The 14,354-nt window shown below is 35.8% G+C and overlaps 1 protein-coding gene across 8 annotated transcripts in view; it reads left to right on the plus strand.

Annotated features, from left to right (window-relative positions):
- The window catches only part of pam (peptidylglycine alpha-amidating monooxygenase), a 392,585-nt gene that overhangs the window by 308,348 nt on the left and 69,883 nt on the right, over nt 1–14,354 (plus strand). For all 8 annotated transcript variants that reach the window (XM_028805293.2, XM_028805296.2, XM_028805297.2 and 5 more), the window contains exon 14: nt 813–881. In XM_028805293.2, the coding sequence (XP_028661126.2) occupies nt 813–881 (69 nt within the window). The remainder of the gene's footprint in view (nt 1–812; nt 882–14,354) is intronic.

The raw sequence follows: 14,354 nt of genomic DNA on the forward strand, positions 1-14,354 counted from the left end.
TCTTTAAATGGGCAGAATGAAAAAATTACAATTCAGACGGAAATGGGTTAAAAATATTTTTTCTTTGTAGTTTGCACCCTTATTTGTATCCTCATAATAACAATTAACAATGAGTGGAGCAGATACTTGAGCAAATGACACTCAGTGCTGAAAAGGCTTGCTAAACCTACTAACATGCTTATTCATAAATGATAAATTCTAAAACCAAAACTTAAAAACACTAAATTATCCTTGTGTAACTTACATACTTGATGCATCCTAATAAAAAATTCTAAACTTAGTTTTGTAATTCCAACATGACCCCAAAACACAAAAACTGAGAAATAACAGTTTGCTGAATTAGGCCGAGTCTAACTAAAAACAGAGGCTTGCACAACCTGCAGACTTGTGACGTCCCCAGAACTGAGTGTGAGAGCCACTGCTGTAGATTAAAAAGATGTTATTGAAAAAATGACCAACCACACAATTATTGTTATCAAGGAATTTAAAATATTTGACATAAACTGTGCAGACTAGGAAACCAGAACAAACCACCGAGTTACGTAGCTAAAGCAGAAACCTTGACAACTTTTAAAAGTATCTGGATGGGATATTGGGACAAATTAGGGATTGGCTAACACAACAAACTTGATAGACTTTGTGGTTCCCTCTCATTTGTTCTTAAAAAGTAATGTGCAGTTTTCCAGTATATCCAACAGTGTGAGTATTAAAAGTTAGAGGAAAAATGTATTGATAAAACTGATGGATCCATTTTGCATGTGTAGGGAAATGCAACATCATACTGATTAAAGTTAACATAATGTTTATTGTAGAAAAAGCATCAAGTGAAGATTCTGTGCTACAGCAGCCAAAAAGAGAAGAAGAAGAAGTTCCAGACCAGGGTGAGTTTCTACAGAATACATTTTAGGATCAAAATAAAGAAAGAAGAGATGTGAATGAATTAATGCATTTTTAAGTCTACTGAAATAGTTATCACCCATGTCTTAGAGTGATAACTACAATGTAAAAATATGCAAAATTGGGTTTAAATATTTATTTTTTATGGAGTCATTTTGTAGAACAAATGAAAGACTACCAAAGTACACAAAAAGAGGAAGAAAAGAGGAGTGGATCAAATGATGTTAATCAATTGATTAATTGATATTCAGTTTGTTTTTGGTAATGCCAATGATTATTTTAATAATTTGGATTAGCTCCTACCTTATCTCCTTATTGTTCTCTGTAGATGTAGGCACTGGCCATTAATCTTGTATCAAGGTATCTAAAGTACACTAGTTTTAAGAAACAGAATAATACGAAACATTGATAAACGCAAGAAAGAATGAAATTTGATAACTGCTTTTGTATTGACATAAAAGACAGTATGCAAGACAGATGACCCAGACAAACATGCAATACAGAATAGGCCAGATGTTCTTTTTTCATTTAGAGATTTTCTGGATTTTTTTTGAATAAAAGACAGTATGCAAGACAGATGACCCAGACAAACATGCAATACAGAATAGGCCAGATGTTCTTTTTTCATTTAGAGATTTTCTGGATTTTTTTTGATTTTACAGACTTTCTTCCTTAATCTTTCAGTGTTTAAATTTTAGCGTGCTGTCACGTCAGCTATCCCTTGCTTAAAGCTATGATTTAAAAGAAGTAAGTTGCTAAGGTATGGGGCCTTTTGCCCCAAAATAGTTAAAAGCTTGGTGTATAGTAACAAACACAGGAAAGCAGAACTTTAGCTGGCTGCTTACTAGTTCCTTAGAGTTATAATTTATTTTGGCACAGTTAAACAGTTGTTATAACGCCTTTAAGGATGAAGTTCAGTGCTATGTGATGTTGCTCCAGGGTGAAATTAAATTTACTTTTGTCTTAAAGCTGCTGTTAAATCTAAAAGCATAAAAATGGTAGTATCAAACAATGCAATTTAATTTTGTTTAGTGCTACCTGTGCATTTACTCCCAGACAGTTTTCAATGAACTGATCAGTTTATTTTGAGAACACAAACTTTATCCAAAGCACATAATATGTGTAGTTAGTTTTCTCCTGGTTTATACTATTTTAGTCTCCAATCTCAGAATTAAGATTCCTGGAATGAAGGTAAATCCTGAAATGCTCTTATTGTTTAAATTATTATCTGAAGTAGTTTTATTGACAGAACATAAATACATACTATTGGGGGACAGACTGGGAAACTCCTTCTCAATAACTTCAAAGAAAACCCACCAAATCAGTCAGTGATATAACACTCTAATTTCTATATGTGCGTTAATGGTAAAGTTATCAAATAATATTACTTTATCGAATTGAAACTTAAGCTGAAGAAAACGATTAAAATGTGGAACAAGATTTATATAAATTAAAGATTCAGCTGTCTTAATTTAGTTTCTCAGCACTTCAGAGGATATATCATCACATTAGCTTTTTTGGAGACAGTCTACTTTTAACCCCTTGGGTAAACTTAAAAAAAAAAAAAAAAAAAACATGGTGTCTCTGATATAAGTTTAAGCTAGTCTTCTGTAAGATTTTGCACTTGAACTAATGTATTGATTAGAACTGTGTTATTCCTTAATGAATGGATCATAAAATACATAAAACTTTGGATACTTTGAAGGGGTATTTTGTGTCTGAGCCTATCATTTTTAAAGGAATTATTTAAACGGTCACCATTCATGGGGGATCTGAGTCTAATTTCAGGTTGAATTATGGTGTTTCTGTATTGGCTGAAATTTGTATATGTACCGTAATTACATTACCCTAATTGAATGTGTAAGAAAGAGGCATTTCACAGTATCTAGGGGAATAATTCGGGACTGGTGCCTTATCCAGATGGATTGCTGCACCCTACGCCCAATGATTGCTGGAGTGGGCTCCATAGCCCTCGTGATCCTGCCTTGGATAAGCAAGTTACAAAATTAATTAATCAATGGATGGATGGAAACTAAATGTTTGATAACATATAGAGCATACAATTTATGATTGTAGAGTTAGACCTTGCATACTGCTTCAAATACATATTTATGTAGTTTTGTTGCCATATTTCGAAATAAAATAAAACACCCCCATTATTTATGACAAAGAACATCTTTTTGGAAGTCAAGGCAGTTCTCAAAAAATATTGCTATAATCTAGCCTTCTAGAGGTAGTTTAGGTTTTAACCATCACTTAAAGAAATGCTGCTTATTATAGACTACATCTCATTTATGTAACCTTACTAAGGGCACAGATACAGTTAAATTATTCTCTTAGCTTGTATGTCTATAGATATGAAGCAACTCTTGAATGCCTGTCATTGCTGAAACTGAATATCTTTATTACCAATATGTAGCCTCAAGGTAGCAGCTTTACTGTAGACAAGTTCAGTTAATTTATCTTAAGTGTCAGAAATCTCTGCCACCTAGAAATCAATTTTACTTGAAGTGGTAGTTTTTTTTTTTTTTATTATTATTAAGGAGTTCTGACTTTCAGATCTATGGAGTTGCCAATAATGAGAACTTTATATACATCTTCACCAGACATGCTGCAGAGTACAGAAAACCTATTGTGACTAGTGAATTGATGATCTGGATACCAAAGATTTAACTCTAGTGCAACTCAAAAATATACATTATCTTAAAATAAATGCTAAACATGCAGTATATGGCATTTTACCATTCGATTTTGTTAAATAGCTTCTTAAGCACTTTCTTCCTCTAAAGTGCATTTTCACTCACACAAAACACGGGAATACTTATAATTATTAAACATAAGCAAAGTACATTCTTTTCCTTAGCTAATGCTACATATGTATTTTCTTCTTGTATGGAATGTAAACATTAAAATTTATTCTGAATATGAAATCTTGGAAATATTTTTTGACATAAAATCTAAAACTAAGCATGTTTCTGGTACATTCTATAGTAAACTGGATTCAATAAATACCTTTGTGTCTAAACTACAATTATGTCCAATAGTATCAAGATCCTGTAAGCAGAATTCTGTCTATTAGGGGAAGGAGTATAGATCTGTGGCACCAACACCTATTTTGCTCGTTTTCAAAGTAGACAATGTATGGAAGTCTGTTCAGTTTACATAATAAATGCAAAGGAAGAACTGATTATGCAGTTTTTTCTGCATGATTCTGCTTGATTTTTTTAATACATATCAATTTTATCTTGTGATTGATACAATGAATCAGAAATCCAATGTCACATATTTGTCATTTAGTGTTATTATTTATTCTGACAAATGTAATTTGTGTCAGATTGAAAAATCACTTCTTTTCAATTTCACTTTTTTAGCCTAGGGTTGATCTAGAAGGACAATAACCACTTATGAAACACGTTCTTATTTTTTAGTTCAAAAAATAAATCTCTGCATGTACATGCATTTTATCTGTTTTTACCCAGCAATTGTCATAGTGCTGTCTAGTGAATATTTCCGGAGGTGTCTAGGGTTGCAGTTTCTGGTAATTCTGAACAAAAGAACAGTAACAGCCATATGCAAGTACATTAGTTCCTGCTTCATGATCCCAGATGTTGGCAAGAATGACTAGAGATTCCTTATTCCAAACTTTTAATCACCTACCATTGCTTGCCCGTACTGTTCAGGTTTATAAACTTTTGTCATCCTTTCATTAGCCACAGTAACACTTGCTTAGTTAAAGGTATAACTTCTGGAAACACCAGTGCAGTTGGCTGAGGTTAACAACAATAAATCACAAATTGGCCAATTGCAAATTCAGGCAAAAATGAACTATTTTTAGTCATTAGTTGATTTAATGATAGATAATGATGAATGGTATATTTAATTAAATAATTCCAGAGTGCTTAGAAGGTTGAAAACATCTTGTGAAAATTATAGCCTTTCTAACTACTAGTTTGTTTGTTTTATTGGAAAGCTCAACCTATGAAGAAGTTAGTAATTATAACTATTTAAAGTTCTTGTTGCATAATTCTGTGCATTTATGCCAGTTCACGCCATTCAACAGAATTGGAATGTGCATTCTAAATGGCTCCTCTTTTATGTTTCCTCATAAGAAACTTAAAATCTAAACTCAAAACCATCCATTTTGTTGCTTTGCTTATTTTCAACACTTCACTCTTCAATGTTGTTGAATGTGTTTTATTTTTATTTTTTTACTATTTCAGAATTTAGATGTTACCCTGGCTAAATACAGTTAGATGTATTTCTTTTCATTCGACACAAATAGTATTGTATGGAAATGTGTTAGGATGACAGAGAAGAAAAAAATTATGGACACAGTGAAGGAAAAAAACTAGCCTATTGAAATGGCTTAAGTGGCAGGAACAATTCCTGGATGGGGCACAAGCCCCATCGCAGGGTGAGCTCACACAGACAAACACTTGTGCCAATTTAACATTGACAAATCACCTAACCTGCACGTGTTTAGAAGAAAACTGGAGCAACCTGAGAAAATGCACAAGGAAAACATATCCTATCATGAATTTACTGTGTTCTTTGTACCGATTTCTGCCTGTGGCTGCTGGCAACGCAAAAGGAAGTAGCAATTAACGACTTGGTCAGGGAGCAAGTAGAATATGAAGCATTTAACATGCCACTTAGTTACAATGGGGTTGGAGAAACACTATTAATCTAAACATCGATCTTAAGATGGAATTTACAACATTCTTAATGTTAAGATGCCTTTGGAAAATGCAGATTGGGATAGTAGGGCTACAATGTGATTGCTTCAATATATTACATACATAAATCTGCCTTTTAAACATTTGAACTAATGTACTATCCATACAAAGCGTTAATCATTTAAACGTATCCCATTCGTATGTACAAGGTGTTTTTCTTCCGTTTCTGCCAAGTTATGGATCATGTGGTCACACTTTATTTTGACATTTTGACTTTAATCATTAAAAATTAGTAGATTAAAATGGAAATGTAAAATGTAATTGTGAAATTGACCAGTTTTTTTTTCTTCACTGTGACACTATTTTTTTTTTCTGTTCACTGGCCTTAATATACTTCTGCATTAATGGATAAAATAATTTGTTTATAGTCCCCTACTGAGGCACGGAGGAAGTCCAACTTCCTAGCCACTAAGCCGTACTGCCCACATTTAATTTTAAATGATAGAAGCACATAGTAGAAGCACATTTTATAAATGTGCGTGTTTCAAGATTTCAGAAGTAATTTTTCATGTACTGTATATTTTTAATATTAAGCTTTATCAAGATGAAGATAAGTGTTTTTACCTTTTTTTTTAATTCCTATAATGAAGCAAATAAGTACCCTTTTCTAGCCAAAGGAAGAAAAAAAAAATGATCTCAGTTCATTCACAGTTCAGTAAACTTGTCAATTTGTTTTTTCCTCAATATTAATGTTATTTATTTATTTTTCTTCTTGACACAGTCAAACATTTAGTCATCCTGAGCACTAAAAGCAAATGCTTTTTGAATGGGTGAATCAATTGCTTCCGAAGATATTAAATAGTCAGGACTAGAACTAATTTTAACCATATACCAATCTTAAGAGAATGTGCCAGTGTTAAGCTTTTATACAATAATGGCTATGTCTAGGATAGCCTTGAATAGAATATTAGATGTTTGTGCATTAAGAATATACAAGATAACAATCATTTAAACATTGAACCAAAGCGTGATTCCACAAAACGCTGATGCTGTTTTACTAACAAAGCCCCTTTAGTATCTTATGATCGGAACTTGTCACCTCTACCGTTTACAATTTATGAATGTGGTACCTGCATTTTGACAACCTGATAAATCACTTCTTATATTTGCCTTTGCCATTATTAGGACACAAATGTGAGCCTGTCATTCGCTACTACCTCTTGGCACTTTCAAGAATAGCTTTGATAGATGAGGTCAATAAATAATTATTGGGTATAGCTCATATATCATTTTAGACCACTGCCTTATAAGGTTATGAAAGAAAAATGTAATGCTTGTTGGGAGAGATTCAGTTTGATGTGTACTGTATGTGCATTGACTTTTTACATAATATGTTTTTTGCAGCCTTATGCTAAAATCATTTAAATGTATTTTTTCCCATCATCAATGAACACTGAATACCCCAGAAAGACAAAGTGAAAAAAAGATTTTAGAATTTTTTTTAATTTGTCAAAATTAATATCCAGAAAAGTGAAGGGATCTGAATACTTTCTTAAGGCAATGTATATGTGAAATAGTTTAGTAATATGTTGTGTCATAAATATTTTTTAAAGGTATTCTTTTTTTAGCCTTTAGTGTAAGAAAGTGTATATTTTTATTTGGTAATGTTTTGCATTGATATGTCAAAATACACAAAATAAATTTATTTTTAAATATTTTTTGGTAAATGTCCACCCTATATTTAGCATAAATTTTAAATGACTTAACTTGGCTCAGATGTCTTTGTTCAAGCACTATTGATTTAGTGAAGGTTAGTAGTAATATATGATGGATCTGTCATTATTTTAAACCTTCCCTCTCTGTTTGAGATCTATGAATATTGGCACACCATTTCTACATTTAAACCTTTTAATCATCTTATTTTGACATATTCTTGAGCATGTAAGAGGTCTTTAGAGGGTACATATTTTCATGTTTTAAATGCCTCCTGAAATCTGATTTTGTTGCATTGTCACCATATCAGCAGAAATTGTAGAAATATAATCAATAAATGTAGACTTTGATCTAACTGGCTTCAGAATAGCTCTAGTAAATAAAAGTAAAATCTCAAAAGGAACCTACTTTCTTATTTTTGCATTCATTATTTTTTCTTCTATTTTTAATTCTCCAACTCACTTAATCCAATTTAAGGTCACAGATGGGCCATATATCTTGGCAGAACCTACATGCAAAGCAGGTACCATACCTAGACATGACACCAGTCCATCAGAGTCCACTGACTCACATTCACACATGAGCCAATTTCGAATTATCAGTCAACATAAGAGTGTGTGTGTTGATGTGGAAAGAAAATCTACTGTATATACTCCAGGAGAAATCAATACAGACTCCGGGATGATGTAAAAACAGCAAACCAACAATGACTGGTTACAGGATTCAAACCAAGAGTAGTGGGTCACCACCTGTGCAAGTATAAACAGATCTATTCATTTGTTTTATGAGCCCTGTTTTCCATTAGTTACATTTTAAAAGAATATTATGGCTAAAAAATTCAAATTTAAAAAATAATTTCCATTTAAGAAAAATGCTTAATTCATCGTTAGTATCCTGAGAAGCTGCACCACACCTCAGCAACATTGGGCACAAGACAGGGCTAGCCCTCAACAAAACACTGTTCCATTATGAGACACCTTCACCCACACTGGGTTAAAAACACTGTATTATTAAATGTTAATAACACTCATTTGTAAATTCAGATTCTGTTTTCATGTAAAATCTAGAAAGACTTTTATTTACTTTTTTCTGCTAATTTAACTAAGTGAAGATCACTCCTCTTTGAATTCAAGACTTCTTTTATTATTCAGGACACTGTCTATGAATGTATTATACTCGGTAATACAAACCTATAACACCTTATTGTTGAGCTCTAGTAACAGGACTATTTGATTCTTTACTTTTTTGAAATTCATACATGTGTGTTTTTGGTATACCGGTACTGGAAAATGTAATTTGCAAAACTGTACTGTACCAGCATTTTGTTAATTGTGGTGCCAGAAGTAAATAGTAGTTTTCAAGCATCTTGTGCTCAGTTGTTTATTAGTGCTAGGGAAAACCCCCGGCTCTTTGATGAAATATACATCTAGCTCAATTCACCAGGAGGGGACCAAAGGAATATAAATGTGCTGCAGATTTCAAGGGGGACACAGACTTCATGTATTGATTTGCAAAGTGCAGTAAGGCAGTGAGGTGCGTGATTATGCAGTAGATGGAGGATCCTGTGAGCGGGGGATTGATGGGGGTAGTTATCCATTATTTGTTTCTGTACTGTTTTGGTACCAGTAGTATTGGGGTCCAAAGGCTGGTATCGATAACCATGTCAGTATTTTAACAATGGTCCAACATTAGTGTGATCTGAATGAGAATAGGTTGCTGATTGGGTGAAACTGTTTTTTTGCAGTGTGACTTTTGAGACCACGAAACTTCCAATAAAATTTCATCCACAAGTTCTTTTATATTGGAGATTATTTTTTACTGTACCTTCCAAAATATCTTTGTATGGAATTTATAGATAACTAGACGTTAAGACCGTTACAATAACGGGCGCTAGAATAGTAGTGCATAAACATTAGTAGGAACAGTCTATATTAAATGGCAAAGGACCGTCTATTTTCTGTTACAATAATACTGGCTTGTATGTGGCTGTAATATGCGTCACTGTATTGTGTGCCTTTAATTTTCTCTCACAGTAATGCATCTCTCCAGCAAGTATTTTAATCTGTGCTGGCGTGCAGCTGATTATTGTATGTATGGCGTCTCCCCAGCAACGGATTTCATGTGCGCGAAAATAAATCTACTTTTAAAAGTCATCCTATTGTAATATCATGAAAATTCGTATATTTAGGAAAACACTTTACACTTTACCGGGCCAACTTTGTTAATCGCAAATCTGACATCCTCAGAGTGAACAACAAACACTATTCCCACCTCTTTGGGGAAGCTGGTCTCCGCGTCTCAGTACCTGATTGGATTTTTCATGCATTATGTCTTAGGTCTTACCTCATTTAACGAAATCCGAATGGATCGGCCGCACGATATTTTATAGGTCCCGCCCTCTCTGTCTTGTGTGACGCGTCAGGCGGCCTTTGAAGCATCGCACCGTGCCCTGCGCATGCGCACTTCACCAGAAGACACACACACGCGGACACATGGACGCACACAGGGATTTTATTAAAGAGGATAGATAACATTTTGATATGGTGTTTTCCCAAAATCTTTGAGTAAGGAAGGTGTGATCAGTCTTCTTCTTTCGGCTGCTTCTGATAGGGGTCACCACAGAAGATCATCTGTTTCCATATCCTCCTGTCCTCTTCATATTGTTCTATTACACCAACCACCTGCATGTCTTCTCTCACCACATCCATAAACCTCTTCTTTTCCTCTTAACCTGGCAGCTCCAACCTTAGCTTACTTTTCCCAATATATCTAGCATCTCTCTTCTGCACAGGTCCAAAGCAATGCAGTCTTGACTCTCTGAATTGTCTCCAAACGGTCCAACCTCAGCTGATCCTCTAATGTACTCCTTTCTAATCTACTCCACCCACTCCACCCTGCCTGCACTGCCTTCTTCACCTGTCTTCCACATACCCCATTACTCTGTACTGTTGATCCAATGTATTTAAACTTACCCACCTTTGCTAACTCAACTCCCTGTATCCTCACCACTCTTCTGGTCTCCCTTTCATTTAAACAAATGTATTCTGTCTTATTCCTACTGACCTTCATTCCTCTTCCTCTCTAGAGCATATCTCCACCTCTGTCACATCAAGCCAGCCACATGGGATGCACAAACCGTTGTGTTTCTTTGTGTCTTTCCCAGGCCCATATAAATTAGGAGGATTATGTCAGGAACGGTGTCTGGTGTAAAATGTTGCCACATCACTATGCAGACAACAATACAAATTTCCATACTGGATAGGTGGAGGCCCTGGTTAACAACAACCACCACCAGTACCACAGGCTGCTTGTGGAAACTGGGCTGCTATTGGCCAAAGAAGGTGTGTACAAAGGCAGGAGGAGAGGTGAAAAGTAAATAGATTGGAAGTAAGGGTAGGAACTTTGAATATTGCAAGTATATCTGGTAAGGGGAGTGAGTTAGCTGATGTGATGGAGAGAAGGAAGGTTGATATATTGTGCATGCAAGAAACTAAATGGAAGGGAAGTAAGGCCAGGTGGATTGAGGGTGAGTTCAGATCGTTCTATCATGGTGTGAATAGGAGGAGAAATGGGGTAGGGATTATCCTGAAGGAACATTATGTCAAGAGTGTTTTGGAGGTGAAAAGAGTGTCAGAGTAATGATTATGAAGCTGGAAATTGAAGGTGTGATGATTAATGTTGTTGGTGCATATGCCCCACAAGTTGGGTGTGTGATGGATGAGAAAGAAGATTTCTGGGGTGAGTTGGATGATGTGGTAGGGAGAGCGGTGATTGGTGCCGATTTCACTGGACATGTTGGTGAAGGGAACAGAGGAGATAAGGAGGTGATGGGTAGGTATGGTGTCAAGGAGAGGAACGCAGAAGGTCATTTTGTGAAAAGGCTGGGCATGGCTGTGGTGATTATGTGTTTTAAGCAGAGGGAGTAACATAGGGTAACGTGCAGGAGTGGACATATTCCTGCAAGTGGAGGAAGATGCACACAGGTAGATTAAATCCTATGCAGAAGGGTCAGTCTAAAAAAATTGCAGACTGCACAGTGGTGGCAGGGGAAAGTGTAGTTAGGCAGTATAGGATTGTGGTCTGTAGGATGGCTTTGGAGATCAAGAAGAAGAGGAGGAGAGTGAGGGCAGAGCCAAGGATCAAATGGTGGAAGTTGAAAAAGAAAGACTGCAAGGTTGAGTTCAGGGAGGCGGTGAGACAGGCACTGGGTGGCAGTGAAGAGTTACCAGAAAGCTGGGCAACTACAGTAGAAATAGTGAGGGTAACAGCAAGAAGGGTGCTTGGTGTGACATCTGGATAGAGGAAGGAGGAAAAGGAAACCTGGTGGTGGAATGGAGAAGTACAGGAGAATATACAGGAGGAAGAGGTTGGTGAATAAGAAGTCAGAGAGATGCAGAAAGTAGACAGAAGTACAAGGAGATCAGGTGTAAAGTGAAGAGAGAGGTGTTGAAGGCTAAAGAAAAGGTGAATGATGAGCTGTATGAGAGGTTGGACACTAAGAAGGGAGGAAAGGACTTATATTGATTGGCTAAACAGAGGGACCAAACTGGGAAAGATGTGTAGCAGGTTAGGGTGATGAAGGATAAAGATGGCAACGTGCTCACAAGCAAGAAGAGTGTATTGAGCAGATGGAAGGAGTACTTTAAGAGGCTGATGAATGAAGAGAATGAGAGAGAGAGAGAGAGAGAGAAAGTTGGATAATGTGGAGATAGTGAATCAGGAAGTGCAACAGATTAGCAAAGAGGAAGTAAGGACAGTTATGAAGAGGATGAGGAATGAAAAGGCCATTGGTTGAGATGACACACCTGTGGAAACATGGAGGTGTTTAGGAGAGATGGCAGTGGAGTTTTTAACCAGATTCTTTAGTGCTTAATCTTAGAAAGTGAGAGGATGCCTGAGGAGTGGAGAAGTAGTATACTGGTACCGACTTTTATGAATAAAGGGGATGTGCAGAGCTGTAGTAACTACAGAGAGATACAATTGATGACCCACAACATAAAGTTTTGGGAAAGAGTAGTGTAAGCTCAGTTAAGAAGGGAGTTGAGCAGCAGTATGGTTTCCTGCCAGGAAAAAGCACAATAGATGCGATGCTTGCTCTGAGGGTGTTGATGGAGAAGTATAGAGAAAGCCAGAAGGAGTTGCATTGCATCTTTGTGTACCTTTGTGTACCTGGAGACCGCATATGACAGGATACTTAGAGAGGTGTTCTGGTATTGTATGAGGAAATCTGGAGTGGCAGTGAAGTATGTTAGAGTTCTACAGGATATGTACGAGGGAAGTATGACAGTGGTGAGGTCTACTGTAGGAGTGACAGATGAATTCAAGGTGGAGGTGGGATTACATCAGTAATTGGTCCTTTCTTACAGTATTTGCATTGGTGATGGACTATGATGTTTCCTGATGACATTGTGATCTGTAGCGAGAGTTGAGAAGACCCTGGAGAGGTGGTGATAAGGAAATTGTGGTCAATATTTTTTTTTGTGAAATTAATAAAATTATAATACAAAAATATCTCATAATTAGTACTCCTAAAGTCTTGAAAGTTTATCATTTGCTGCCTCTCTGTTCTTTGGTCCCCCATAATAATTATTTGTAGATTTTTTTTTTTGATTGCTTAATTTGTTTTTGTGTATTCTTTTCTCAGTTATAAAAATGTGATGCTGTTAATTTATGCAGTTTACTCTTGTGTTGGTACTTATATGTTTTATATCTCAAGACCACTAAATGTTCACTGTGTATTCTTATTTTTTCCACTAGCCTAAAACATGAGCAATGAGATGGTTTTATCTCTTGGTAGGTTTGCTTTTCCACCTGATAACTGATTTGTCCTGCTCTAGATTTATTTAGAAGATATGAAAGGAGAACTGAAACATTGAAGGCAACGTTGAAACCACCATGCAGCTTGACAAAGCATCAATTATTTGTCAGTCCTTAGCTTTTAGAGCCCTTAGTGTAGATTTTCCTCAGACTCTACAAAATCTCCCTCACTTACCTTCATCTTCTAGTTATTTTACACATTAAATCAGAAAATCCAATAAATCTGTTTAAATACTAATTATAAAGGCTATTTTACACTAGCATGTTAAATTCTTGTTCATTAAACATTGAAATTGTTACATTTGAGGTATAGTTATGTATACACCACCTGTTGTTAGGTGGCAAAGCTGCTGACAGCACTTACTCTTGTTAAGTCCAAAATGTTTCTCACTCAGTGTGGCCAATTGACAGGACAGACAATTACATTTACCTTTCCTATCATATCATGAATATAAAATGTCCTCCTGTTGCTAAGCAATGGTGTCAGTTTGAAAGATATTTCAAAGACATTTCAAATGCAGTTCATAACACATCAGATATTTGATTTCTTTCCTAAAATGTTTACTGTTTTGATGGAGTTATATTCTGCGGTGTGCTGGCGCCCTGCCCGGGGTTTGTTTCCTGCTTTGCGCCCTGTGTTGGCTGGGATTGGCTCCAGCAGACCCCCGTGACCCTGTAGTTAGGATATAGCGGGTTGGATAATGGATGGATGGATGGAGTTATATTTTAAAAATGGAATGGAAGAGTAAGGTATAAATATAAGTTTAGAAACATAACTCTACTGGATTAATGCAGAGTCAGTGTTTTTAATAAAAGTTTTAGAGAAAAAAAGATAGCTAAGATTTCAGATAACACTAAAAGAGAGAGGCTCAAAGAACTTCTAGAAGAGGACAAAGCTAACAAATAAATTAAAAAAAAAAAAAAAAGGATTAGGAATAAAAACTGACAGTCGCATCATTTAGAAAGGTGTTCTGCGCACAGTTCACCCTTGCTTAATTTCTATCTTTTACAGCTTTGACTGTCCAAAATATACCCTTATATCATACTCGGCCAATAAGAGATGCAGCCAGGTACCTGTCTGACTCGGATGCACATTTTGGCTGTGACTCTGCCTGGTATATTATCACACTATCATTTTTAGTCTTCGGTTGAATATTGTTAATGTAGAAACAGATCTGCATCCACTTACATCTTTCACAGGTACAGTGGATGGAACTCCGTTATCCAGGGCCCAAAAAATGCAGTGTTTTT

Source organism: Erpetoichthys calabaricus, chromosome 7 (genome assembly GCF_900747795.2).
Source record: "Erpetoichthys calabaricus chromosome 7, fErpCal1.3, whole genome shotgun sequence".
Lineage (NCBI taxonomy): Eukaryota > Metazoa > Chordata > Cladistia > Polypteriformes > Polypteridae > Erpetoichthys > Erpetoichthys calabaricus.